Source organism: Ambystoma mexicanum, chromosome 14 (assembly GCF_040938575.1).
Source record: "Ambystoma mexicanum isolate Mex_15411 chromosome 14, UKY_AmexF1_1, whole genome shotgun sequence".
Classification (NCBI taxonomy): domain Eukaryota; kingdom Metazoa; phylum Chordata; class Amphibia; order Caudata; family Ambystomatidae; genus Ambystoma; species Ambystoma mexicanum.
This window is the reverse complement of record NC_090940.1, coordinates 296177035-296203017: the sequence shown is the minus strand read 5'-3', so window position 1 is coordinate 296203017 and position 25983 is coordinate 296177035. Positions and strand designations below refer to the sequence as shown.

Genomic DNA, 25983 nt, shown 5'->3' with positions numbered 1-25983 from the left:
TGTGCCAGTCAATCATAGGCTTTATTAGCACTGCTGCTATAAACATTACTAATCATGACTGCAAATGCTTCCCTGTTCACGATGTGAGACACTTTTATTACATGAAAATTGGAAAATATTAATTTACCTTTCACAAGAGGTACACAAAAAAGGTAGCTCGCTCCACGGTAACCGCTAACATTAATAAGAATAGATTTTGGTATGGATGTCTTGGGTAGAAGATGCTTATCCTGCCTAGAACCATAGATTGGCGTGTTCAGGTTCTTGAAAACCTAGAAGTCATTGCTTGTTTGATGTCAGGAACGCTGCCATCATGGTAAAAGTTGCCAAGACGGAGTATGCTGTGAATCTGTTTTTATGAGGTTTGACATGCCTCTCCTGTTTCCTTGAGGACTAACTCTGCCTAGTGACCCCCTTTGTGGTGGTGGACCAAGAGCACAGAGTCAATCCCTGACTTCTGTTTGATGCAGCACCTGGATTCGGGATTCTGCGATGCCTGGTTTCTACTTGTTCCTTAATTGGTGGTGGAGGATTTGCCCCCCACAATCGGTACCTGGTGTCTAGACTCCAACTGCCGAGTTGTCAGGACCTGCTTCACTCCTGGCTCTTGTGGGGTGGGTGTGAGGCTTTAAGGCCTCTCCTAAAGTGGCTTAGATTTGGACGGGTAAACCTATAGATGTCTATCCCTGACCTTACACCTGGGAGAAAGTAGCGGGGGAGGGGAGACGTATCGGAACTGGTCTGCTTGTAGGTTTAGGAAAACATTAATATATATGATATATTCAAACCAAACCTTAGTTTTAAAAGAAGTATAATGACTAATACCACAGCTCCTGAAGAATGTTCATTATTAATAGGACGAAAGAACAGAAACCTGTTGGGCAGTACAAAGGGTTGATGATATTGTAGATCCCCTCCTATGCCCGAACACTTATTTTAAGTCACTGTAACACTTTTTTTGAATTAATCAACAGATGCCATTGGTATTCTTTTTTTTTTTTATAAATGTGCAGTTTTGTATGAATTGTGATTTGTGATATGTCTTTAAATAAAATGTGATGAATTTTGTATGAACTTAACAAGGTAGGTCGATTGTGATTTCTCTGTTACTAGTTAGATGGTAAGAGTTCTTTAAATATCTCTTGCACTGCATAAAAATGACATTTCTTGAGATCCACCCTTGTTTTTCTAACAGTTTGTTTCCGGGGTAGGGTGGATACTCCTAAATCCCCAGTTAGAAGGGGACGACCCTGAGTTGCTCTCTCTTTTCTACTGAGTAAGGTCAGGGGCAACATGAAATACAAAGTGGTCTGAGATATTAGGGGACAACTATGCTGCCTCTATGACTTGGGTTGTCAGATCCAGCCTTGAAAAACTGTCAATAGAGGCTCTTTGAGGTCAGTGTGATAAACTGTCATATTCTGGTTAGGGGAAGCCGCTATCTTTTATGGGTTGTACAGTTGCTTGGTATGGCATGTTAGAGGCTACTAAATAAATGGCTCTCGCTATATTATATGGGCTGGCATGCTGTACTCAAGCCTGAGTGGGCACTCGACTGGCTGACCTCCTTCCTTACCGACCGTCCCTCTCAGGTGATCCTGGGCTCTTTCTCCTCTACCACCTCTATCTCTACTTGTGGCGTTCCCCAGGGATCCAACCTCTCACCCTGGCTCTTTAACCTCTATCTCGCCCCACTTTCTCACCTTATTTCTACTTTCTCCCCCCCACTTCCAGTGTTATGCAGATGACACCTAACTCTTCGTCAGTCCTCCCTCTGGCCCTCTTGCTACTTCCTCCACCATTCCTGACTGCCTCTCTGCTATCCAGTCCTGGTGTGCTTCTAACAACCTTTGCCTCAACACCAGCATACTGAGATCCTTCCTATCGGGATTCCCGCTGCCACCTTCTACTGAGCCAGAAACCTCAGAGTAAACTTTGACTGCTCTCTTTCCTTCCTCCCTCACATCATGGACCTTGCCAAGAAGGCCCATTTCCAACTTCACCTCCTCAGAGGCATCCTTCCTTTCCTCACCTTTCCCCAGAAGCTCAATGTCTCTAGAGCCCTGGTACTCTCTAGCCTCTTCCCTTCTCTGCCCCCGTCCACCTTATCCAGGATAGGGCCGCAAGACATATCCTTGGCCTCAAGCTCAGTGACTGTATCTCTCCAGCCCTAAAATCTCTCCATGGCTCCCCGTTGCTGCCAGGATCAAATTCAAATCCCTCTGCATCATCCATAAGGCTGTCTGAGGCCAGGGACCACGCTATCTACATTCTGCTTTCACCAAATACTCTCCCTCCAGGTCCTTATGTTCTTCTAGCTCCAACTCTGTGTGTCAAGCGCTTTTCTCAGCAGCAAGCTGGAGGCTGATCTCTTTCCTCGGCTGACACCCTCCACTGGAACAGCCTCCCCCTCCCTATCCATCTTGTAAATCACCTGCAGCCCCTCCCTCTCCTAGCACTTCCCCTTGGGCACCCACTGGTCTGTGTTCCCTGGCAGTACTGCACTTCGCATCGGCAGATGACCTTTCTTCTCTATGCAACCCCTGCCTAGCACTTTACCGGTACCTGGCAACTCACCCCATGGCACCTCGTCTCCCCCGCCCCACCCCGGGGGAATCTCTAAGCGCATATCCCCCTCCATCCCCCGCCCCCCTCCCCCACCCCTCTCTCTGCACTTGAGTGATCTGGATGCTCACAAGGCCTAGTAATACCACCTATATCCTGTTCACTATTGTATTCTACTGCCTTTGTCCCATCTTCCCTCCCTTTGCCCTGTGAGCGCTTTGAAACACAATGTCTTGCTGTATAAGCGCCTAACAAATGCAAAATAAAATAAAAAATAAAGCCTGTAAAATGCTTAATTCCAATATGGCTGAAGAGCACTCTGCACAGCCTAACACAAAATAAGGTGCTGATCTTGAGTAGCTAATACCCTATTGAATGCACTTAAAACTAGCTTTAGCAATCTACTTGATCGGACTAGAGGTCACAGGTGCAAAGGACGGGTTTTCTCTTCATGCTGATGACTGGATCAAATAGAGCTATCTATTCTGAGGGTTATGGATAGCATTAAGGAATATGGGGAGGGGACCACAGACTCTATAGATTGAACCCTAGATCCTGTAGCTGTTATGTCAGAATTACTCTGTATAAACGTAACCAATAAAACAGTCATAAATGGGTCAATCTGGGGATGTTTTCTCTGAAAATGTTCCATAGTTGCATCAGTAGGCCATTAGACATTGGAGTCTTGTCCTTTTTTAGTTGCTGAATACATTGTATAATCTCTGCACTCATTATTAGATCTGCTTCTAGCAAGGTCTTTTGTGAGCCAGTCAGGTCAGGGACTGGTAAGTCCTAGAAAAAGTCTTCAAAAGTAAGTGTGTCACTGTTTTTCTTACTGGTGTATAGTTTGGCTTAGTATATGGTGGAAACCTTAACTCTATCCAAACCCTCCCCCCTGAGGAATCCAGTCTTGTCCTGGATTTCTGCAAACCATATGTCCACTTCTTTCCACCTAGCCAACCAAGCCAAAAGTGTTTTCGTTTATTCCCTCTTGTGAATTAAGGGAATTTGTCCCCACTTCCTTTGAGGGAGCCACCCCCTTTGGGACTAGGGAGGTGAGCCAACTCAACTTACCAACCTCTTGGGGACACAGCAAGTGGAATGCCACTAGAGGTGACCCTCCCCTTAGAGAACAGGAGTGTTAGGACTTGATGGTCGTGTAGATGATGAAACCTCCGTCCCCAATTACCACACAAGCAAAATAGTCATATTACTGCTCGTGCAATCTTTGAGGCCACAGGTGTAGATTACCGTCAGCCTAGAGCCAGGAACGCCGGAAGGACCCCCCTGACCACTGTAAGGCAAGCCACCAGGTTAGACAATGGAAGCAATCCCTATCAGAGCAATACAATATCACTACAGAAGGCTTCCCAATGCAGGTGACAGGGTACCCAGGATAAGATGAATGGACAGGGGTCTGCAGTAGTCGACGGCGGTAGGCGACAGTTGTTACACAGGATGGTACTCTAGTTGGGTGGTAATAACACCTGATGCAGGAGAAAAAACATGAGCCAAAGGCGGAACCAGGAGAGTCGAAAATCAGTCCGGTAAACAATCCGAGGTCAAAGCACCAAGAGATAATGTCAAATGCAGAGTAAAATCCAATAACAATTCCAATGGAAGTCCGAGATCAAAAATCTGAGTAAGTCACCAGAACAAATGCAGAAGTACCAAAGGAAGGCGAAGAGGAATCCAGGAAGCAGTCCGTGGTCAAGATCATCAAGAGCAACACAATCTGTGAGAACGCCAAACCGTACTAACGAAGTCAGCTGTGAAGCGCTGAATGTGAGTCAGTACGTTCCTTTTGAATACGAAGGTGATCACATGATTCAGTCACGTGATCATGCTCCGTGCACCATGGATTGTTTCTTTACGTGCAGCTCCTTGACACGTGATGCGTGCTCTGCGTCTCACTGCTCCGACCAGGTCCCTTCCTGGTCACGTGGCGATTCGCGTGACGAGCCCATAGGTGCAGGTGCCTCGGGCGCCCGGTGGCAAGCAGCCACGGCAGTCGCAAATGTAGAAAAGGGGGCCGCACCGGGCGCACTGGACGCATGTTCTTCTGAGAGTGCCAAGTGCCGTCGCCAGACCTGCATAGGTAAGTGGGACCTAGTCTGTCTGGGAACCTGACGTTTTTGTTGTTTTGATAACGGGGCCACTAACGGGGGCGTGACAAGGAGGTCCATAGAAAGGGATAATAGTTATCCTCCCTATTCCGAAGATCCCAAAACTACCTTTGTTTGCTAGCTGAGAGTTAAAATGTATAATGACTGGAAACATCCTGTAAGGGTGATTGCTATGGTTTGGTCCCTCTGTGGGTACAGGACCATCGGTATCGAGAGATGTGGGACGTCCCTCCCACCCCCTAACAGAGGGATAAAGAGCCAATAAACTTTAGAACAAAGAGAAACAGACATCCATAGAGCTGGAGACTTGCAGAACCCACCCCCTGGGAGGCGGCGTGGCGGTCCCGACTGAGGCCAATCTTGCAGAATGCTGACAACAATACCAGAAAAACTGGAAACACCCTGACAAGAGTGCAACAGTGCAGAGCACAAGCCACCTGACAAACTGGCAGGCAGAGAAACTAGCACTGCAGAGCCACAGGAAGCCTGTGGGACTGAAGAAGAAGCTCGGCCCGAAGCGAAGAATGAGAAGATGTCTAGGAAAAGGGGATGCTGGGACCAAACTCTGCACTACTGCCGAGGAGCACTGCAATGAGACGAAAGCATGCAGCGGCTTTGGGGAACCAGGAGAGGGGAGGCAAGGCCCAACCAGACGCCAGGGTCGAGTGAGAGCATCCAGACCACAAGGCTGTGTGTGAAAAACCATACCCCAAGACTGGGTGTACGAAGCCCTACCCCAAGCTGGTGGGAACGAAACCATACCCCAGGGTGGAGTGAGAAAAGCAAGACCCCAATGTGGTGCACGAGAAATCATACCCCAAGGCGAAGTGAGAGGCAAGACCCCAATCAGGGGTACTAGAACCCAGACTAGGTGAATGAAACCATACCGTAAAGCAGGATGAAAGAAACGAGACCCCAAGGTGGGGTGAGCAACACCGGACCCCAAGGCGGGTTGAGAGACCTAAAATCCATGCCAGCGTTAAATCTAAGATCTTTCTCGATGGCAAGAAAGCCCAGATCTTTCTTGGTAAAGAGTTCACAGGATATCATCACTGCAGGGGGGAGGACACAGTCCAGCCAATTGCCAAAAAGGGAGAAGTGAACTAGAGACATTTTTGTGGATTTAATAGAACTACGTAGAAGATGGACCGATTGAAAAAGACATTCAGCCTTAGACTGCACCAGGGGCAAGTAGCCCTGTTGAGAAAGTCATACTAAGGTAGGGGGTCAGAAACCAGCCATGGGCCCAGGGCCTAAATGTATCTTTTGCTGGATTTGTATTTTTTGGTTAATAGTGGTAGGGACAGAGCTAAGGTTAGTATAGGGATCTGTACTTTCTTGGTTTAGTTACGACACATTGATGAGCACCCTTTTCATTTATAGAATAGAATCCTAGATCTAGGGACAGCTCAGATTATTGTTGGAAGAATAAAAGGAAGTCTGATCCAATGTTACCTTGTCAATCTCCTGATTCTGACCTACCACACCCCATGTTCATATTTTCAGAACCATCTCTGAGATAGTGCGTCGTCTGATCCCAGTGCCTTTTATCATTTCCCATGACCCCAACTCGTCTTGTGTTTGAAGGAATTCTGAAATATAGTAACTACCAGTTAGATAATGAACTCTTCCCCTCATTTGGTTTTTACAATCCAAGATCACTGTCCTCTCAGGCTATTTTAAAAACTCTCCCAAAGTGTACTTGTATTATCCACTGACCCAGGATTAGAACTAAAATATTCATCCATTGCCTCCTTGACACCATCCACTGTTAATGGTTCACCTACATTATAGGCATTGCACCTCCAGATCCCTACTGGGCGAGGACTTGACAGTCCCAAAGTGATTTGCAGAGGAGAGTGATCCTAAATACCCCTTGCATGATAGCAGACTTCCTGCACTGTGCAAACTTTGGGGCCAGAAAGAGAAAGTTTGCCCATTAGAGTTAGTAAGCGATAGAGTCCAAAGTGAAAGCTTCCTTAAGGTGAGCTACTGAAAAGGTGTGTCTGATGAGAAAATCTGCCCTGACCCCCATCAAATGGATTGACTCCCTTACTGGTTCTATCAACCAAGCCAAGGGGTGTGGGATATCATTTAAGACGCCTCCCAGAATTGTCAAGCCTTCCCAACCACTCATGATTATGTTTCTAATTTCTTTCATAAACTCCCTAGACATAGGTGGGTATGCATAAACGTTCACCATGGAAACCCCATCTGCTCCCTTCTTCCTGAAATCAAAAGAGCACTCACTCGGATGTCGGGAGTGGGTACTTCGTTACCTACGGGAGATATCTCGGTGGCGTTATGTACCCGTTCCACGGGCAACAGCAGGGTAACTGCCCGCGGCCCCTGTTAACTGCCTCAGCAAAGTGAGGGCCATTAACTTGGGCCCAGGGCCATTACCCCCCGGTGTTGCCCATGGAACGGGTACACAATGCCATTAGCACCCAGTGCTAAAAAAAAGGATTTTCTTTCCTACAAAGGGACGCCACGCGCATCCCGTTGTAGGAAGGAAAAACCTTTACCAACATGGCAGCCATGGAAAGGGAAGGCGGGGCTCCGTATGGAGCCCCTCTTCCCTTTCCATGGCGGCCATGGGAAGCTGAGAGGAAGGTGCGGCTTCGGCTGCAAGGGCCGTCGCAGCGAAAAGAATGTAAGTTGTGTGTGGGGTGTTAAAAAAGAAAAAAAAACAGGGGTGGGGGAAGATGCTGGTGGAGCGAGCCGGCCGTCAGGCGGCTTGGAACGCGGGCTTGTACAAGCGATTCGGGCCTGCATTCCTAGCCACCTGATTGGCTGGCTCCCCCATCCGGGGTGCTAATTGTTTTTATTGTCAACCCACATGATCCCCTTGTAAATCCAGCATGCAAACCTAAGCCTTGGGATACGCCTTCCTTGGTGCTCTGTGTATCGATAAATGGGTTTCTTGAAGTAGCACTATATCAGGTTTGTGCTGCTGAATTAACTGTAACTGAAAAACTATACCTCGCTTTTTGTGCATGTCCATTCACATTCCAGGACACGCATTTAAGTGCACCTGCAGACATTGTTTAGAATACAGTGAATATCAAGAACCATCTATCAGTGATATAGTCTTTTGAAAGCAGTGGTGTAGCTAGGATTTCACAACAGGCTGGAGTTTCACTATTATTATTAGTGTATTGATTGAGCGCAGACAAAGCTTCAGGAAGCAATTTAGCACATTAGCAGTCATAGAGGGAAGTACACAGTGAGGAAAGCAGAGATACCATTATTTGGGGAGCTAACAGTGGAGAGAGGATGCAAGTAATTTGGCAGCAAAGGAACAAAGCCCATCTAGAGAACAAAGCAAGGTGGGAACAGATCGCCCAGTCTGTGGTTAGGTGGTGTGGCAATTTAGAATCAGGAGACGGGCAACTCATTTTGGTTTGTTAGGTGATTGTTTTATTTAAGTACCAAAACCCTCTACTAACCCCATGCGTTTGGTCCCTCAACTGAAAGAAAGACATGGGTGCATGCCAGGATGTCGTACAAAATAGTCTCTCTGCTGCCCTCAGCAAGGTTCCACTATGCAAATGTCCCTGGGCTTTTCACCCTATTTACAGTTCAATAACTCTCCTTAGGACTTCCTGCCTGATGAACTGTGTAAGGGACCAGGACCAGTGCCTATCGACACTCCCCATTTCCCTTGTACAAGTCCTGTACGAAACACAGATCCTGTAAATTTCTCTGAATAGCCGATAATCATCTGGCTCGGTTTGGAACCTCTTTGGATCCTACCCCTCCCTAGGGTCTCTGGTTTCACACACCCTCCTTGAGTACATTTGATTCAGGCCCACTCTGAGCCAGACGATTCTTGCCCCATCCTGGGGTCTCTGGTTTCACACAGCACCTTTTTGGGGCTCTGGCCTTTCATCCCCTCTTGGGCTGTTTGTTGTTTCAATCCCACTTGAGCTATTTGGCTTATCTCTTCTTCCTTTACTTTACTTTATTACATTTATAATGTGCACAATAGACCCATAGGCGTGATGGCACAGACAAAACAAACAAACAAACATAAAATTGCATGTAATGAGTGATAAATTCAGCATGGGAAACAAAATAATCGACTGTGGAAATGACAGCAATATCTCCCCCGAAGCAGCTATCGGACATTAATCATCAACACATTAGAGATGATAGGAGAGAGCATAAGGGGGAATTCCCAGGAAAGGATGTAACATTTAAAGAATCAAATTGTAGTTTGAGGCACCTTTGGGCAGATATTTACAATGTCTGAGAAAGAAAGGTAGGGTGGTAACCACAGAGCCCACTATGATGCAATCACTATTAATGATATTGATATTTTATTTCTATCGCGCTCGTACACAAGTGTTTCAGAGCGCGATAAGGCAAGGGAGGGGAACAGGGGAGAACAAAACGGCGATCTTACTAGGCCCAGTGACATTGAGAATGCACAAGTACATGGGAGAGGGGGAGGGGAAAAGTGCATGGAACACAGGAGAAGTGGAAAGTGCGAAGCAGAGGAGAAACAGATAAATAACAATAAATAAATAATAAAGGCAACAAACAGTGGTAGATCAGCCAGCAATGTGCAAGTGCTAGGTTTAAGGCAGCAGAAAGGGTAGGTCTGATAAGTGCAGGAAGAAACGGGGGGGGGGCTGTATGGGTACAGAAACAGATCCCAGTGCAATAGGTGACCCGGGGGCATCGCGGGAGGGTGGCAGGGTGAGCAGGTACCTGGGCCCGGAGGACATAGGGTGGACAGGTGCACGGTGCCAAGTGTCATGATCTCTGCTTCCAAAAGGTCAGGGTTTTCCCAACTCCCTTGGAAGCAGATCCATAACCCAGGTTCCGAGTGCCAACCAGTCCCAATTGGGACCTTTTGGACCCAGTCCTGGCGCCAGTGGCACCAGGCTCATAAATATGCCCAGTCCCAGCGCTGGAAGCGCCGGGCTCATAATGCTTGGGTGGACTTACCTGCAGCAGACCATGCTGCTTACTTGCCTGCCAGTTGAGCCTCTGATCCTCTTCTGTTTGGAACTACTTTTCCTGTTGGGTGGGGCAGGAGCCACTCCCTAGGTTCAAAACACTGGAACTCTTCTGGAAAGCAGGAACTCTTTTCTTACCTAGGCGTGGCTGTGGAAGGAGACACCTAAGCACTACAGGAGGCTATTTAAACCACACCCGATGGATGGATCTTGCTTTGCGTTATTCTGCATCCTCTGCAGCAGAACGCTCATCGTGTCTTCTGCATCTGATCCTGGGCCTAAGGAAAAAGGCTTATCATCCTGAATCCAGTCTTCAGCAACGCCTATAAAGACAAGAAAGAACAGGTTAGCATTACGGTCTTCAGTGACAGCGCTTCACTTACCTGGTCCATCGGCTGTCACCAACGCCTCGCGATGCATTCCGGCATCTGAAAGACAAAGGCTTACCTACTCTTTGTGCGCTCCGGAGGTCTTCGCACTGCATTCCGGTATCTGAAAGACAAAAGCTTACCAACTCTTCGCATGCTCCGGAGGCCTTCGGCGCTGCATCCCGCATCTGAAAGACAAAACAAGGTGCGTTTAACGACATTGGGGAACTTTAATACTCATGTGCCATTACTCCTTTCCACATCTAACCCAGTGGGTATTCCGGCACCCTGCAGCCGCTCCGAACTTGTACCTGCAAAATAAAAAGACAGTTAGAGCGCATCGTGAAGCAGGCAACAAGCGCTTACTTACGTGCTTCCAGGCGCTTCTATTCATCACACCGGCTCCATCTTCAACTCACTTCAGCCCGTCATCCGCCATCGCCGGAACCCTGCAAAACAAGAGACATCATTACTAAAGACTTTTAAAGACATTAGAATTACTCGAAACGTACCTTTCGTGCAGTAAACGACGGACAGCAGTCCTCTGAAGTCAAGAGGCCTGCTCCCCTTATCCAGTGAAGAAACTGGTTACAGCACCCTGCCCCGAGGCAGATGGAGAGCACGGCGTTCACTTACCTAAGACATCTTACTTTTCGAGTCAGACATACAGTGCACAGAGGTCCAGCCCAAAGAGCCAGCCGTGTGTTACACATCACCTTTGAAGATACGGTATACGCCCAGTCAAGACCGGCGCCTCTACGGGAATCAGGTGAGCGTTACACCAAGAGAGAACAGATCTGCAGTGGAGAGGGGGAGCAAAGGCAGAAGAAAAGAGGAAGGTCTTGAGGTGCTTCCGGAACCGGAGATTGTTCTCTTCAAGTTTTAGAGTGGCAGGAAGGCTGTTCAAGAGGGAGGCCCCAGCCGAAGACGAAGATCTACCCCGACCTCGTTTCTTTGAAAAATGACTGACCCTAAGGGAGTTGGAGGTAGAGGAGCAAAGAGCTTGAGAGGGGAGGTAATTGCGGATGGATAGCTGAAGGTATTTTGGACCCAGGCCCCAGAAAGCCTTGTGGACAATGCAGAGGGTTTTGAATTTAATCCTTGCATCCACTGGGAGCCAATGGAGAGATTTCAGAGCTGGAGAGATACGATCCCAGGGCTTGAGGCCAAGGACAAGTCTTGCAGTCCTGTTCTGGATTAGTTAGAGAGGGCGGAGAATAGAGGCAGGTAGATTTAGAAAGAGTCTGTTACAATAGTCCAAGCTAGAGAGAACCAGAGCTTGGGATACCATGAGCTTCTGGGGGAAGGAGAGGAAAGGCAGAGTACCTCTGAGGAGGTGCAGTTGGAAATTCGACTTTTTAGAGACCTCAGAGATGTGGTCGGAGAAGGAAAGGGTGGAGTCAAAGATGACCCCGAGGTTCTTAGCCTCCCAGGTGGGGGTAGGAGGAGGGCCAAGGGACGCCGACCAGAGAGTGAGGGGAAATGATGGTGAAGGTGTGCAGATGAGGAGGATCTCCGTCTTGCTGGCATTCAGACAAAGGTCATTGGCGGCACACCAATCTTGAATGGCAGTTAGGCAATCAGAGATGAGAGAGGGAGAGGAGGTGGCAGAGGGCAGCCTGAAAATGAGTTGTGTCATCAGCGTAGCACTGGAAATTTGAGCAGAAAGTGGCAATGCAGTGGGCGAGAGTTGCCAGGTATTGGTTGAAAAGCCAGGGCGAGAGGTTAGACCCCTGGGGAACACCACAGGTATAGAGGAAGATGGATGAAAGGAAGGACCCAAGTTGGACCTGGGAGGGTCGATCTGAGAGGAAAGAGGTCAGCCAGGCCAGAGCCTAATCAGTGATACCCAGGTTTTCATGGAGACGGTTGAGCAGGATGGTATGGTTGAGCAGGATGGTATGGTTGACCGTGTTGAAGGCAGAAGAGAGATCAAGGCGGATGAGGACAGAGGAATAATAGCGTCAAGGTTGGAGAGCAGATCTTCACGGATGTTCAGGAGATCAGTTTCCGTGCTTCTGGCAGCTCTGAAGCCAGACTGGTGGTCAGGGAGACAGCCAACAGAATTGGAATGGCCAACTTTTCCAGGATTTTGCCAATAAAGGGAGTAATGGAAATTGGGTGATAGTTAGCTAGACAAGAAGGATCAGCTGTGGGTTTCTTGAGAAGAGGATGCACAAAGGAGTTCTTCATAGGGGAGGGGAAGGATCCCGAGGCAAAGGAGTGGTTGCAAAAATCAGCAAGGGCCGGGGAGAGGGTGTCAATGTGGTCCTTGATGGTTTTAGAGGAGCAGGGATGAACCTGTTTTGACGAGGATTTCATAGATCGGACTTGTCTAGCGACCTCGTCAGGGGAGAAAAAGAGGAAAGGCCGAGAAGGATGGTGGGGGGGTGGCTAAAGGAGGGTCAGCAAGCACAGATGGAGAGGGGAGAGGAGGGGTGTAGGTGAAGAGGGTGGACAGGATGTACTGGGTTTTTTAAATGAAGTGAGAGGCAAGGGCATTGCAAAGACCCTGAGAGGCAACAGGAGGGGTAGAGACTGCAGCAGGGTTGGCCAGCTCCTTGCAGATTTTAAAGAGTTTGGCCGAGTTGTTAGATGCCGCAGAGACACAAGCGTGCATGTGGACTCTCTTCTTGGTGAGGACAGAGAGTTGGTATTGCTTTTGTAGCAGGCGACAGACCAGTTTGTCAGAGGATGAACAGGAAGTCCTCCATTTCCTCTCAGCCGTCCTACACTTAAGTTTAAGTGTAGCTAGGTCAAAATCATACCAGGAATTGCACGTGGCTTTGGACTTCAAACGGATCCTCATGACAGGAGCAAGAGCATCAAGCGTATCAGAAATTGAAGAGTAGAGTAGAGCAGAGTGCCATGGGTATCAGGCAGGTAGTTTGGGCAAGCTGGGTGGAGGCTTGGCAGGCCTGGCATAGGCACACAAAGAACCCATAACAAATCCCTCCTTTCATTCCTTCCTAGTGTTTGTACTAACTTCCTGTTGCCAAACAGGAAGTGCATGATAATTTATGAGCTCTCTAGTGTTTGGGTGTGGCTAGCTATAGAAGCCATACCCAAGATTCTTCCAGTGCTTCGTGTTGCTTACTGTGAGCTTTATCAGCAACACACTTGCCATGCTCTGGATCAGCCAGCTTCTGCTTACCTGCTCCGGATCATCCTGCTTCTGCTTACCTGCTCCGGATCACCCTGCTTCCGCTTACCTGCTCCGGATCACCCTGCTTCCGCTTACCTGCTCTGGATCACCCTGCTTCCGCTTACCTGCTCTGGACCATGCTGCTTCTGCTTACCGGCTCCGGATCATCTTACTTCTGCTTACCTGCTCCGGATCATTCTGCTTCAGTTTACCTGCTCCGGAGGAACCTCCGTTCTTACTCCACAGCGCAGCTATCTCCAGTCAACAGGGGACTTCTATATCGGCACCTGTAAGAACAAAGAAGAATTGCTCTGACACGCGCACATCAGTAACGCTGCGTATACTCACCGAATCTTCCCACAACGCTGGAATCCAGGTCAGTCGTACGAGCGCTCAAACCCCTGCAAAAGAAAGAAGAGACATTATTCATTGCGCTCGCCCCAATAACGCGGACACTTATTTCACTGCACTCGCGGTGCATACTTACCAAAAGCCTCCGTGAATACTTACCCAACCACCAAGTCTCCAGTAGCGCTAATCCCGAACTCGAGGCGCTAATACCCATAATTTCTCCTGCAAGGGAAAGGGAGAGACATTACCAGGCGCGCTCGAATTGAAGGCACTGCGCAAACCTACCAGCAGCTAGCTTCTACACACAGCGCTACTCACCCACGCAAATCCCGGCAAACAAAGACAATACAGACAATTTTGGACACTCAGCATTCTCCGCGCAACCTTCACTTGTGGGAAGGACTTTCTAGCCAGTGAAGAAAGTGGCGCCTTGAACACGCTGCCTGGCTGTGAAGGCATAAAACAGCGTTTGGCATCTGAACTCAGCCTACTGACATTGGCACCAATCACATGAGTGAATCGCGCCCCTGCGAATGCAGAATGGAGTGCACACCCTACTAAAGATCAAGGTAAGCCCATAGGGGGACATCACAGCACATAGTAAAGAGAAGGGAAGGGCCCAGGGAAATCAGGTGAATTCAGGTCCGAGTGTGCACCTTATATTTGACAGGTATTCCTCCGGGTGAAACAGGGGAAGTGAAGACTCTGGATCAAGCGAGGCTTGTCCATCGCTCCTGCAGAGACACAGGTGAGTGTGACACAGAGACAGGGCTGTGTCAGGATGTGAGACAGCCAAAGGTGGAGGGGGGAAAGAAAGTGGCGGCAAAAGCCTCAACTGACACACGCTTCATGGGCCGGATGTCCGAGAAGGTAGGTGGCAGTGTTGGGGTAGGCTTGGCTTGGGGGGGAAGAGAGGGAGAGATGAGAGGAGGGAGTGATCGCTCCAGGAGAGAGGAGTGGTCAGAGGGATGAAGAGGGGTAGGTCAGAGGAGATCAAGACATCGAGTGTGTCCTGCAGAGTGAGTCGGGCGAGAGGGGAGGATGGACATGGAGAGGGAGTCGCAGAGGTCACGGAAGAGTACAGAGGAGGAGCAAGGAGAGTCTAAATGTATATTAAGGTCACTGAGGAGGAGGATTTGAGTGGTAGAGGCCTGGAGGGAGGAGAGAGGTCTGCCCACTCAGAGAGAAATGAGGTTATTTGACCAGGAGGCCGGTAGATGGTGGTAACCACAGTAAGACAATGGGTAGGCGAGAGAGAAAGCCTACAGACAAGGCATTCAAAAGAGGAGTTGGTCTGAGTGGGAATGATAGAGGCAGGAATACACTCAGGAAAGATCAGGGCTACCCCCCACCGGACAGGGAGGATCTGGGTGCTGAAAGGATCTTGTAGCCATCAGGGAGGAGAGTGTCAAAGCTTGTGACAGAGCTGGCCGTGAACCATGTCTCAGTAAGACCAAGGACATCAAGGTCTAGTTCTTCAAGGAGGTGGCAGATGTCAGTGGAGTGTTTGACAGCAGAGCAAGCGTTGAGAGTGTCAATATGAAGAAGGTTTCAAGCCCTAAAGACCTTCCGGTGAGGGGTACAGATCAGAGGTATGCCCTGCGGAGGACAAAGAGCCCTGGGAGGGGCAGAGGAGGAGGAGGAGGAGGAGGAGAGAGAGGGCAAGGCAGCCAAGGGGGGAGAGGAGGGGACAGCAGGAGATGAGAGGAAATTGATGAGGCAAGGAAAGCGCCAAAGAGGAGGAGTTTGGCCTGAGGGCCTTTGACCATGACAGTGCCATTTAGGTAGACATTAATGATGACTTTAGAGGAGTCGAAGGAAGCCATGAGAACTTCCCAGCGAGTGCCACCATTAATGAGAGAGGAGGAGATAGGGCAGAGCACAGAGTCCATAGATCTGGCGTAGCAACGACAAAGAGGATGTCGGTGAGGGTCTGTCTGGCGGAAGCATTGGAGTAGGTGTCAAAAAAAGGATATCTTGGCCTCTAATCCTGGTCTTCCTATCGCCAACTTCTTCCTACCAGACTTAGTGAGAAGGGAAGGATAGTCAATCGAGAAGCAGTTGGAAAAGATAGGAGAAACAGAAAGCGGCATTGGGGTGGAAGCAAGGAGAGGATGGATATACTGGGGGGGCTAAGGCAGGTAGGTGTAGGACAAAAGAGAGTGATGAGGTTACTGGGCTGGCTAGTTACAGAGAAGAAACAGTATACAAGCAAAATACAGAGAATTTTGCAATGGGCAGCAAGATTTGAGTTTTTAAGCACAAAGCAAAAACAGCAAGATTTGATTTTTTATAACAAAGCAAAAACAGCAAGATTTGACTTTTCAATCTAGGAATCGGATGATAGCAAAGGGTTTTAGGAAGCACTGCACATCAGGATGACAACATGGGAGTAACAAGCAGAAAGAACAGTGATAGTCAAAGGCGGTAAGAGTGAGTCCATAAGGAGGGAACTAACCCATAGTTCTGGAGGAGGCAAAGTCAAGGCAGTCCGGATTTCTTAGAGGAGTGAGGTGGCAGCATCATTGTGGTTAAGGTGCAGTGAGGACCCCAATTAGCGTTCCGGAAGCGGACAGGGAGCAGACAGGGGCCTTAGAAGTGGGCTTTGCTGAGAGGGCCAGCTGAAGCCTGCCGGTCCCTGATTGGATGGAAGAAAACACTCAGCAACCAATGGGAATGCAGCACAGGGAGAGGTGGTTCAGCACAGCCTGCCTACACAACAAACAAAACCACGGCGGCCATCTTGGCTAGGTTGCGAAGACCAATCGCTCTGATCTATCCTGCAAATGATCATTAAGTCAGTATGTCTGACCACCCCTGGACCTGTTCTCTGAGGCAACCAGGCAAGAACCTTGTTGCGCAAGGCTTCTTTAGACTCTTTTCCTTTGGTTTTCCAAATGTTGCTTATGATGACATTTCTGTGATCCATTACCAAGTCATGTGTGTTTGTGTCCTTGATCAGTGGCATTTGTGACTTTTTTGCTGTAAATTCTGTGACAGTGCCCTCTTCAGTTTAGTGTTCAAAGTTGTAGGCTGTTTAACCTCTTTGTGGGCAAGGTTTGACTCAAGTCGCAATGACGATGGAGAGGTTTCCTATGGTTCAACTATGTTGGGGATGAAAGCTTTTTCCTTACAAACCAAGACTGCTCCAGTGGGCACCAATGGCTCCTTACTACAGGACTGTTTGAGTAGCTTGGTCTATCATTTCCCTTTGTATACGGCCTTGGCTGGCAATATTCACTCTGGATACCTGTGGCAGTATGCCTGGCCTAATAGGCCCGTAAGTCTGGGAGGCAGTGTTCACTTTAGGCAGCCATAGACTCGATGCCCAATCATTCAAGGCATCAGCCAACAAGCCAAGGTCAAATGGATCGTTTCATAAGAGTAATTATTTGGCAATGTTGGCCATAGCTCAATCTGAATTCACTGGTTCACCCCAGTGGACTGAGTTTAAGTTGGGCATAACTCTCCCTTGGCGGGCAGGGGGTAGTGGGGTTGTAGGTATCTCAGATGTTCCACTCTCGGTAAGGTCTAAGGTCAATACTGGCACCATGTGGTCCATGGGGCCAGTTTTTTGTGAACTAGCCAGGGGTATTTGTGCTACTGGACCGGACTTCACAAAGGGGCTATCCAGATCCTGAGTTGAGCTTAATACTTTATCTGAAGACCCTATATCCCCTCAAAAAGACATTTTTATAGCAGGGAGTTTACTATGCACTCTGTCTCCTGCGCTCACTAAGACCTTCGATACACGATCCCTGTTAATCATTGGGGCTAATTCTATCACAAAGTCGGCTATGGGGTCTCAGCAGACTCTATGGCCTCATCTCCAGTCTTCTTATATGCAGCCATCCTAGTACACATAGTAATAGTCAGCTAGAAGCATAAGCATCATAATCAAAGGGCTTTAACAGGAGCAGAACCGGACCAAAGGCTACCCTCCCGCAGGGAGGACTGTCACACCAGTGATAACAAATCGCGGGACTCTTACTTAAAAAAAACTGTTACTGCCCCAAAATGCGCCACGCCATGCAGCCCACATCGGGTTCCAGTGGACACCCCAACGGAGGTCTTCCGCGCTTCTTCCAGACAAACCTCAGGACTGCCGGTATACTGGAATCCCCGGGGTGTAGGGGAGAAGCGAGGGGACGGCTCCACAAAGTCGCGGCGCTCCCAGGCTTCACCGCCGTAGGGCAAACAGCAGACGCCGACAGCACACAGCAGAGTTGAGGGGTTAGAGGAAAGAACATGACCTGAGTTCAAGCCGCACGGACAGCTTAGCACTACCGCCGCTTCTGACCCCTGTCAGTGAGGAAGTTGTCTACATTGACAACAAGGCAACAGAAGTGTTCCATTTCCTTACAGGGAGGACCATAAAGTTGCTGTGAGGCTGACAGAAGGGGGTGCAGGAGAGCAAGTCTGAAGCCTACAGAGCCAGGAGAGTCAGAGCAATTCTGTGTAAAAATTGAAGATCATTGGGTAGAGGTTGGATCCTTGCTAGTGCTTCCTGGGGAATATGAATCGTTGGACTATCAGGTTCCTCATGCAGTTTGGTTCTACACCTCCTTTTGGGGTATAGCTGTGCATGCCTGGTTTGCTGCAGCGATGTCCCTCTTGGAAGCGGGAGTGCGGTTCGGGCTTCTCCCCGGGATTATGCATTTTTGCACGGGCATCAGGGCTTCCCATCGGTTCACGACTGGACTTCGGTGTCGGTTCCAGCAAGCGCTGGTAGATGGGATGCGCCACACGGAAAGTGGTCACTCTGCTGCAGTGCCGAGCTTCTCCAGCTCCTGGCCTCCTTCCAGGTAGCAGCACTCCACAAGCTTTAATGTGCCTCTGTGCTCCACACCGTCTGCATGGGACTGCTTCCTGGCTCCTCCTCGCCTCTCCCCAAGGGGGAGCCACACCTTTTGGGACTTGAGAGGTGAGCCAGCTGAGCCCCACACCCCCTTAAAGGGTAGGTCATCCCTTAACAGGGATGTATATTATCCTCCCTTGTCTCAGGAAGCTAATTTCTTTATGGGCTATATGGTGATTGCACAAGATTACTTGTGAATATTCTTAGCATAGTAGCTGGTGTGGTTCCCGACCGTTTACTGTTTTCTACATTGCGTGAACCGCCAGACCATTGGAGTGTTCCATTTCCTTATAGGAGGACCATAATGTTGCTGTGAGGCTGACAGAGGGGGTGCAGGAGAGCAAGTTCTAAGCCTACAGAGCCAGGAGAGTCAGAGCAATTCTGTGTAAAAATTGAAGATCATTGGGTAGAGGTTGGATCCTTGCTACTAGTCTCCATAAGTGATGGGTACAGTTGGTGATCTAGAGCAATCCATATAGACTAATCGGTGGCAGTTAGCAAGGTATATTTGGACCAGCTGAGGCCTGTCTCGCTGATACCCACGCAGAAATATAGAATGTCAGTGAGTGTCTGGTAGTCTACTGTATTGATCGCTGCTGAGAGGTTGAGGAAAGCCAGGATGAAAGGATGGCAATTATTGAGGGTGTTAAGGGCATTGTTGATCACCTTGGACGTTGCCATTGCCGAGCGCATCTGGGACTGTAAGCCAGATTTGTAGGACTGAAGGATATTGTTGTCGATGTGTTGAAGTTCCATGGCTAATGCTGTCTCAAGGATCTTGCCTACGAATGGAAGATAGGTGACGGGTCATTAATTGCTAAGGTGGTCTGGGCCCAGTGTTGGTTTCTTGTGAAATGGGAGAATTTGTTCCGTCTTGAGGTCAAGGTGGCATTATTGAGGGCGCTGCTGATGATCTCCAAGTAAGGGTGCTTTAGTTGGAAGCTTCTTGAGTGCAGAGGCAGGGACGATGTCTGTATGCAATGTGGTCATGAGGGATGCTAGTGTGGCAGTCAGCACACCCCACATCGCATCTCACCAGCTATTAGTTGTGGCCTTGCTGTCTATGTGCTGGTGGTTCATACTGATCTTGTGCTGCAATATTGTTTCTGATTATTCTTTCATTGAGGTTGAGTTCTTGTGTGTAGAAAGGTGTGGAAGGTTTAGACTCGAGTTCTTGGAGAAGCAATTCACAGTCCTGGTTCAACACCACACTTGAAACCAAAATCAACCACCATGCCCTTGTGAAACAATGCATACTCATCTGTGGTGGATCGGCCTATGTGAGGTGTAGGTTGACCAGGTCTTCCGTAAGAGCTTTCACTGGTAAGTTCTTGAATGGTCTGAAGTCTTCTTTACTAGGTTTCCGATTGGTGTGGTTACCTGGTGTGGTGCGACTGATTTAAAAGGGGACTGCTAGATGGTCTGACCTAAACAGCAGGATTGGAGAGCTGTGATGGAAGGTGGGCAGGGAGGTGATATTGAGGTCGAGGATATAACCTTTCTTATGTGTGCTACATGAAGTTTACCGTGTGGAGAAGACAGTGGAGATCTTCCTCCATAGACCTGTTTGCGACTTCAACATCCATGGTAACTCAGCAGAGGTAGGTGTTTGCATTCTTGAGACACATGTTGGAAAACAAGTCCTTGAAGCCTCTGATGAAGGAGGTTTTGGGCTTGGTTGGTCTGTAAATGAGGTGGAAGGTGACTGTCCAATCAAGAAGGGCAGAGGCCTAGCCATAATTCACATGGCATCATGGACATGCACCCAACTGGATGTTGCCATCACAGGTGCTTTTTTCGAAAACCTCTCCTAACACGTCCTGCTATTCCCAATGGACAGTCTCTTTGCAAAATGCTGCAGCGCTTTGGGATCAGGATGTCAAGAAAGTGGGTGGTGGCGAATGTCATCTAGGTCTTGGTAAAGAAGATTCTGTCCCAAGTCAAGTATGTTGTTATGCTTGGTGATGTCTGATGCGTGGTTGATTGCTGAGCGGACGTTGGCCAGGATCACTTTTCACATAGTCTTGGATGCTGAAGTACTGATGGGGGTCCACCGTGATGCGACTGAGGTTGCTGCGATGCAGTGTCTGCGACGTTGATGAGTGGTGGTGTTGTCGATGAGTGGTGATGGTGGGTATGGGCTGTTCAGAGAGAGGTGAAACGCACATTTAAGGGAGCTTATCTGAAAATGGCCAAGCAGGAATAGCTCTTTTCTTTGTCTGCCCTTCGCTTTGGTTGGTCTGTGATCCAACGGTTAAGAAATTCAAGGAAGGGGCAGGGTTAAGCAGGTAGGGGGGGGATTAGGTCACTTGGCCTAGATCCACTTGCACCAGCTCACCACCTGCCAATGAAGAGACGCTAGAAGGCTGCTTATGTAGTTAATAAGTTGAAACCTCATGTATTTTCTTTGAAAATCAAAATGCTTAAATCCTCTGAGTAAGAGATTCTGATTATTTAAATCTGTATTATCTATATCTTTGCAGGCAAGTTTCTTTCTGATTGATGTAATCCTCTGATAAAGTGATTCTACTTATTCAATTCTTTATATTCAAGGACTTCACTGATGGGTTGCACGCTTGCTGTAAGCAGATGATCTTGCTCAGAGTACCACTTGCTCTCACCAACCAATACCTTACCTTTTTTGTCAAAACTACACCACACTCCAGTCCACCATCCTTCTTCCTGCTCGTCTTTTGCTCTGCCTCCTTCTCCTCTGACCTCACCCGAATAACCCTCACCTTCCTGTTTCCTGTCTCCATTTATCCCTCCCACCCTTTCTCCCATTAGTCGTCTGACCCTAACCAATCTGATTATTTCCTTCCCGGGAGGTGTTAGAAGGAATAGAATTTGCAATAAGGGGGCTCAGCCCCGCCACTCATTTCCGCACAGTGCTGCAGCAATGGCGGCCCGCATTGACGAGTGTCCTGGTTCATGTAAGGGGGCCTTGCTGCAGCATATGTCCCTGTAAGTATTGAGGGATTGTTAAGTTTGTTATCAAGCTGCTCCACTGCAAAGTAATATGGGTCTCGTGTTGGGATTTGTTGATGATGTCCAAGTGCAGCATGTGCTGCTGACGCTTGACACTGTGCTGCGTTCCTCACAGCCCTGCAGATCCGGTGTCTCTTGGTTTGCCGGTTCTACTCCTTGCTGCTGCCCAGAGAACTCAGTTGACAGGAATGTTCAATTTGGTGGTCAATTATGTTCATGCGGGTGGCCAGCCACGATTTCTGGGGCTTGTGATTGTCTGCAATGCTAGAAATAGGACTGGCAAGCATTTGTTTGCAGAGGTTATGGGGTGACGCAAAGTAGTACCATTCAGATACAAACAGGAACTTGGGGATGAGAGAGGAATTGGGGCCCTCTCAGCTGCCATTGTCCCCCTCTGGGTTAGGACTGGCTCTGGCTTCCACCCTGGTATGCCGTCCAAACCATGCCAAGAGGGTATTTCATCCACTTTGACAAGTTCAGATTATGACCTTGTCGCAGGTAATTTCTCAATATCCCAAACCTCTAATCCAAGGGATAACCTTAACTTTATAGAAGTTAATTGCAGGTAATATTAAGAAATGGCACTGGCTATCTGTAGCTGAAGGCACTATTTGGCAAACACTGCTGAAATTGCCATTCTTAATTGCGGTTGTTAAGCATGCATCATGGCTGATCCCACTGAGATGCCCATCCAGTGGAGGAAATGATCTCCATTGCTGTACGTACAGAAATTCCCATCTCCCAACTATAGGTTCTCATATATGAAATCTCACTTTAATCTGTTGCATACTCTTGAAACCATGGGTCCTGGGCATAAGTGGCGAAAGCGATGAAGGTTTGTCATCTTTCCAGAACTCACTGAGACATTGAAACATCTTATGATGCATTGGAAAGTATTGATTAATATTAGACTGATGAGATTAATTACTAAGGCAAACATTTTAAAGAAATTTGGAAGCCAACCATAAGTCTCTTCCAAAAAGCGTCTGTAGAGATGAAATATGAATTTTTGCACAAAATGTTAATTTGTGAAATTCATACATTGTATGAGGAAAAGTAGTATTGTAATACATTTGGAATTTTTGTTGGAATATGTAGCGCTGGATGAATTTTTGACTGATTTATTACCTATAATTTTTATTTTTCATATTGCACCTGGAATCTCTAGGAATGCAATGGACCCAGAGGAGAAAATGTAATTAATTAATGTGTTGTATAATACATTTGGAGAAGGCAAAAAAAGTGGCCACCACTGCACAATGTTCACGTTTCTCAAATATTTGTTTCTGTGAAGAAGTTTGAATTCTCTGAAAATTCCTTGTCAACAAATTAAAAAAGGAGCTGGCTGTGACGAATAAGGAGACACCCTAATTCAAAATACACAGGAAGCAAAGACCAAGTGGGATACAAGGTCATACAGCCGCTCTCTCAAAAGACCCAATCAGGGTATAGAAGTAATGTAAACTCTCCAAAGCTTGGTAGATTCCAAAGTAAAATGTTTGCATATTCAAAAATGATGATAATAATAAGAGTTCAGTGATTTTTCATAGTGACGCCTCACACCAAGAGACGCATTATTTTTTTTCACAAAATCATTTGCTGATAAAAGTCTTTAATATCTTCTTAGTGAGGAAGAAAAAAGCCACTAGCATTTTACATCAGACCAAAACATTTTTTGCCAATGCATTTCGGATTTACAAATCCTTCGTCAGGGCAAGTCTGTAATTAACATGTACAATTTCATAACATCCAAAAGACAGTGTATCACAATGTACATTCACATAAAAAATGTAAATAACATGTAAATAACATACCAATCATTGTAGTAGTAGAAGAAGCCGAAATTGATCGATCCATAAAAGATAAAATAGAAAAAGAAAAAGAACGAGCAATAAGTAGTCTGTTAATAATGAGGTTGGCGGTGACAAGAGATGCAACACGCATTTACCTGAGAAAATGGCAGAATGCTTGCATGGGAAGTGGCTTGGTGAACCAGAACCATGAGGTGGGCAGAAAGCTGCCCAGACAAAATCAGCACTGAGGCGCAGATAGGCTGCAATGTAAGAAAGACATTGTAAGAAACCCGGGTGAGATCCGTGTGGACAGTACGTGTCATAGCTTCCGGGAGGCTTACCATAAGGACAGCGAGGAGACTGACTGTTCCTCTCGCTTGCCAGCGTGTAACTGCGTTGTTCGCATCGGAGCGTTGCCCAGACAACGCTCCTTTAATAAACCACGTGACCGCGGCCTGGCGGGGTGCGCGGTCTGGGACAAATGACTGCATATGGGTTTCTGAGCAACTGTACAGAGCTATAAACTAATTATTAGCCTTGATGGGAATATGTCAAGAATTATGGAAACAAAATAATATAATGTAAAAAACGAGGAAAGTAAAAAGCATAGAGATAAAAGAAATACTCAAACGAAGGAAAAAATCATAAGTGGACAACTTATAACAGGAGTGAAAAAAAGTGAAAGATACTAACAAGGAGAGAGTCATAAAAGGGAAATGGTGAATACAAAAGAGCCCAAAGGAATGCTGGGCTGCTTGAAGGAAGTTGCAAAGTAAGCACATGGTAATAAAATCTACATCAACATTAATATATAAATGTCCTAACTGGACCGTGTCGTCGAACGACAGCATCTGAGGCTGTTTATACAGTCATAGGGAAAACCAGCGGATAGATTAGTTACATGAGACATTATTCAAGTACCACCCCACTGTAATGGTGTCGTCGCCAGACGGCACCTTGGGTCCCAGACAAAAGTCCAGGAAACACAGCGGGGTGGCCTCTGTCCATAACACATAAGGTATAGTGCAGCATATGGTAGCTAGAAACATATACCTAAAAGCAAAGAAATGACAAAATTAATTATCATTGTTTTCTATAATCTCCTCGTTGATCCCATTGGGAACCAGACTCCCAAGTTTGTCAATCCAAAATGACTCCCTGCGATTCAGCCGCTGGTTAAGGTCTTCATGTGGGCTGTTTCTTGTGAGTACCTCCAAAACCACAAATCTAATCTGGGTCAAATTATGTCCATTTTCCAACCAGTGCCGTGCTACGGCAGAGCTGGTGTTAGCATTTCGAATACATGAACAATGCTCATTCCACCTTGTTTTGGCCATTCTTGTGGATTGGCCCACATAGAATTTTCCACACAGGCATTTAATGCCATAAATTATGTTGGTGCTGTCACAGGTACCATAGTTTTTGAGCAAAATCTTTTTCCCTGTTCTGGGATGGTTAATGGAATTACCCTTGATAACTAAATTGCAGTTAGTACAGTTCAGACAAGGGTATGTGCCCGTCCGTTGGATTATTGGTTCCTTAAGGGGTGGTCTTGTGTGCACAAGTTCATCTCTCAAATTCCTGCTACGTTGGTAGGCAAACACTGGTAGTTCTGTGAATAAACTTTGTACTCTGATATCATTTTTAAAGATCCCCCAGTGCTTGCTGATCGTTTTCTTAATTCTGTTACTCTGAATAGAAAATTTAGATACAAATACAGGTGTTTTCAGTTCTCTCTTCTTTATAGGATTTTGGGTAGATAACAAGGTATCTCGTGCCAGGCTGTTGACCCTAGCTGATGCTGTATCAAGTTCTGCTTGTTTGTAGCCCCTGGCTAGAAATTTCTCTTTCATGATCTGTTGTTGGGCTAAACAGTCATCAGGGTCTCAACCTGATAAGAATCGGTACAAAGCAATGTTAGAAATGTGTACTGAAGATGTAGAAGCCTTAAGTGTGAAAAAAACTCTAAACTTCTATTAGTAATAATGAAAGAGAAACTATGATTTCCTTTGGTCTGTTCCCGGGTTAGTCCATGCCTTCCACTTGGCTGCCAAAGGCGATTATTTTCTGTGTGTAAGCATATTGTATTTGTGATTGAATTATGAATTGGAATACTGATGATTTTGATATCTTTCATTACAGCAGGGGTGGTAGAGCCCCGGAGAGATTTTGAGACTACGCCTGGAAAGATGTCATTGACCCTGCCATCGATGAATGAAGATGACCATCCCGATAGTGCTGAATCTGTACACAATGATGGAGATTCTTCAGGCGCAGATACTTTTTGAGTTGTGGGACAGTGAGGAATGGGGGATAATTAGAACCCCCTTTGTATGATCGTTTCTAGCTTCAAGATAATATTGGCAGGTCTATTGGATTTGTGGGGTTCTGACTTTAGATTTTTTTTACTTTATTGCTATCAATAATGTAGACCGAAGTGGTTTATATTTGTGGATATTTAAGAAATTGTATACTTTTATAATAAAATTGATCTGATCACTATGCTTTGTCATGGTTCAGTGTGGTTAGATACCTGTGAACTTTAGTGAGCCCATTTAAAGTTTACAGACCATAGCTTTTTTGAGACGTACAATAATGTTGGTTTGCCTATTATCGAAATCTCAGTTTTTTTGCCATTTAGTTTTTTAGAATGCATTGTGAATTTCACATAACGCTGTTAAACCCCAGGTTGAAGGGAAAATATGATGACGTACTATGTGAAAAAACAAGTTTGATTTCACATAGCAGATAAGAGATGAATATTTCTTTCTTCAAAGCAAATGAATGACCTGAATGGTATTCTGTGAGTACAAGAACATGGC

General features: G+C 47.1%; 1 protein-coding gene across 2 annotated transcripts in view; it reads left to right on the top strand.

Annotated features, from left to right (window-relative positions):
• The window catches only part of KIAA0586 (KIAA0586 ortholog), a 2241463-nt gene extending 2215800 nt beyond the window's left edge, over positions 1–25663 (top strand). The window contains exon 32 of one of the 2 annotated variants that reach the window (XM_069637413.1): positions 25307–25663. In XM_069637413.1, the coding sequence (XP_069493514.1) occupies positions 25307–25449 (143 nt within the window). In that variant the 3' untranslated portion in view covers positions 25450–25663. Of the gene's footprint in view, positions 1–25303 lie in introns of both variants that reach the window. The other variant, XM_069637412.1, reaches the window with a different exon arrangement.
• Positions 25664–25983: the final 320 nt, after the last annotated feature.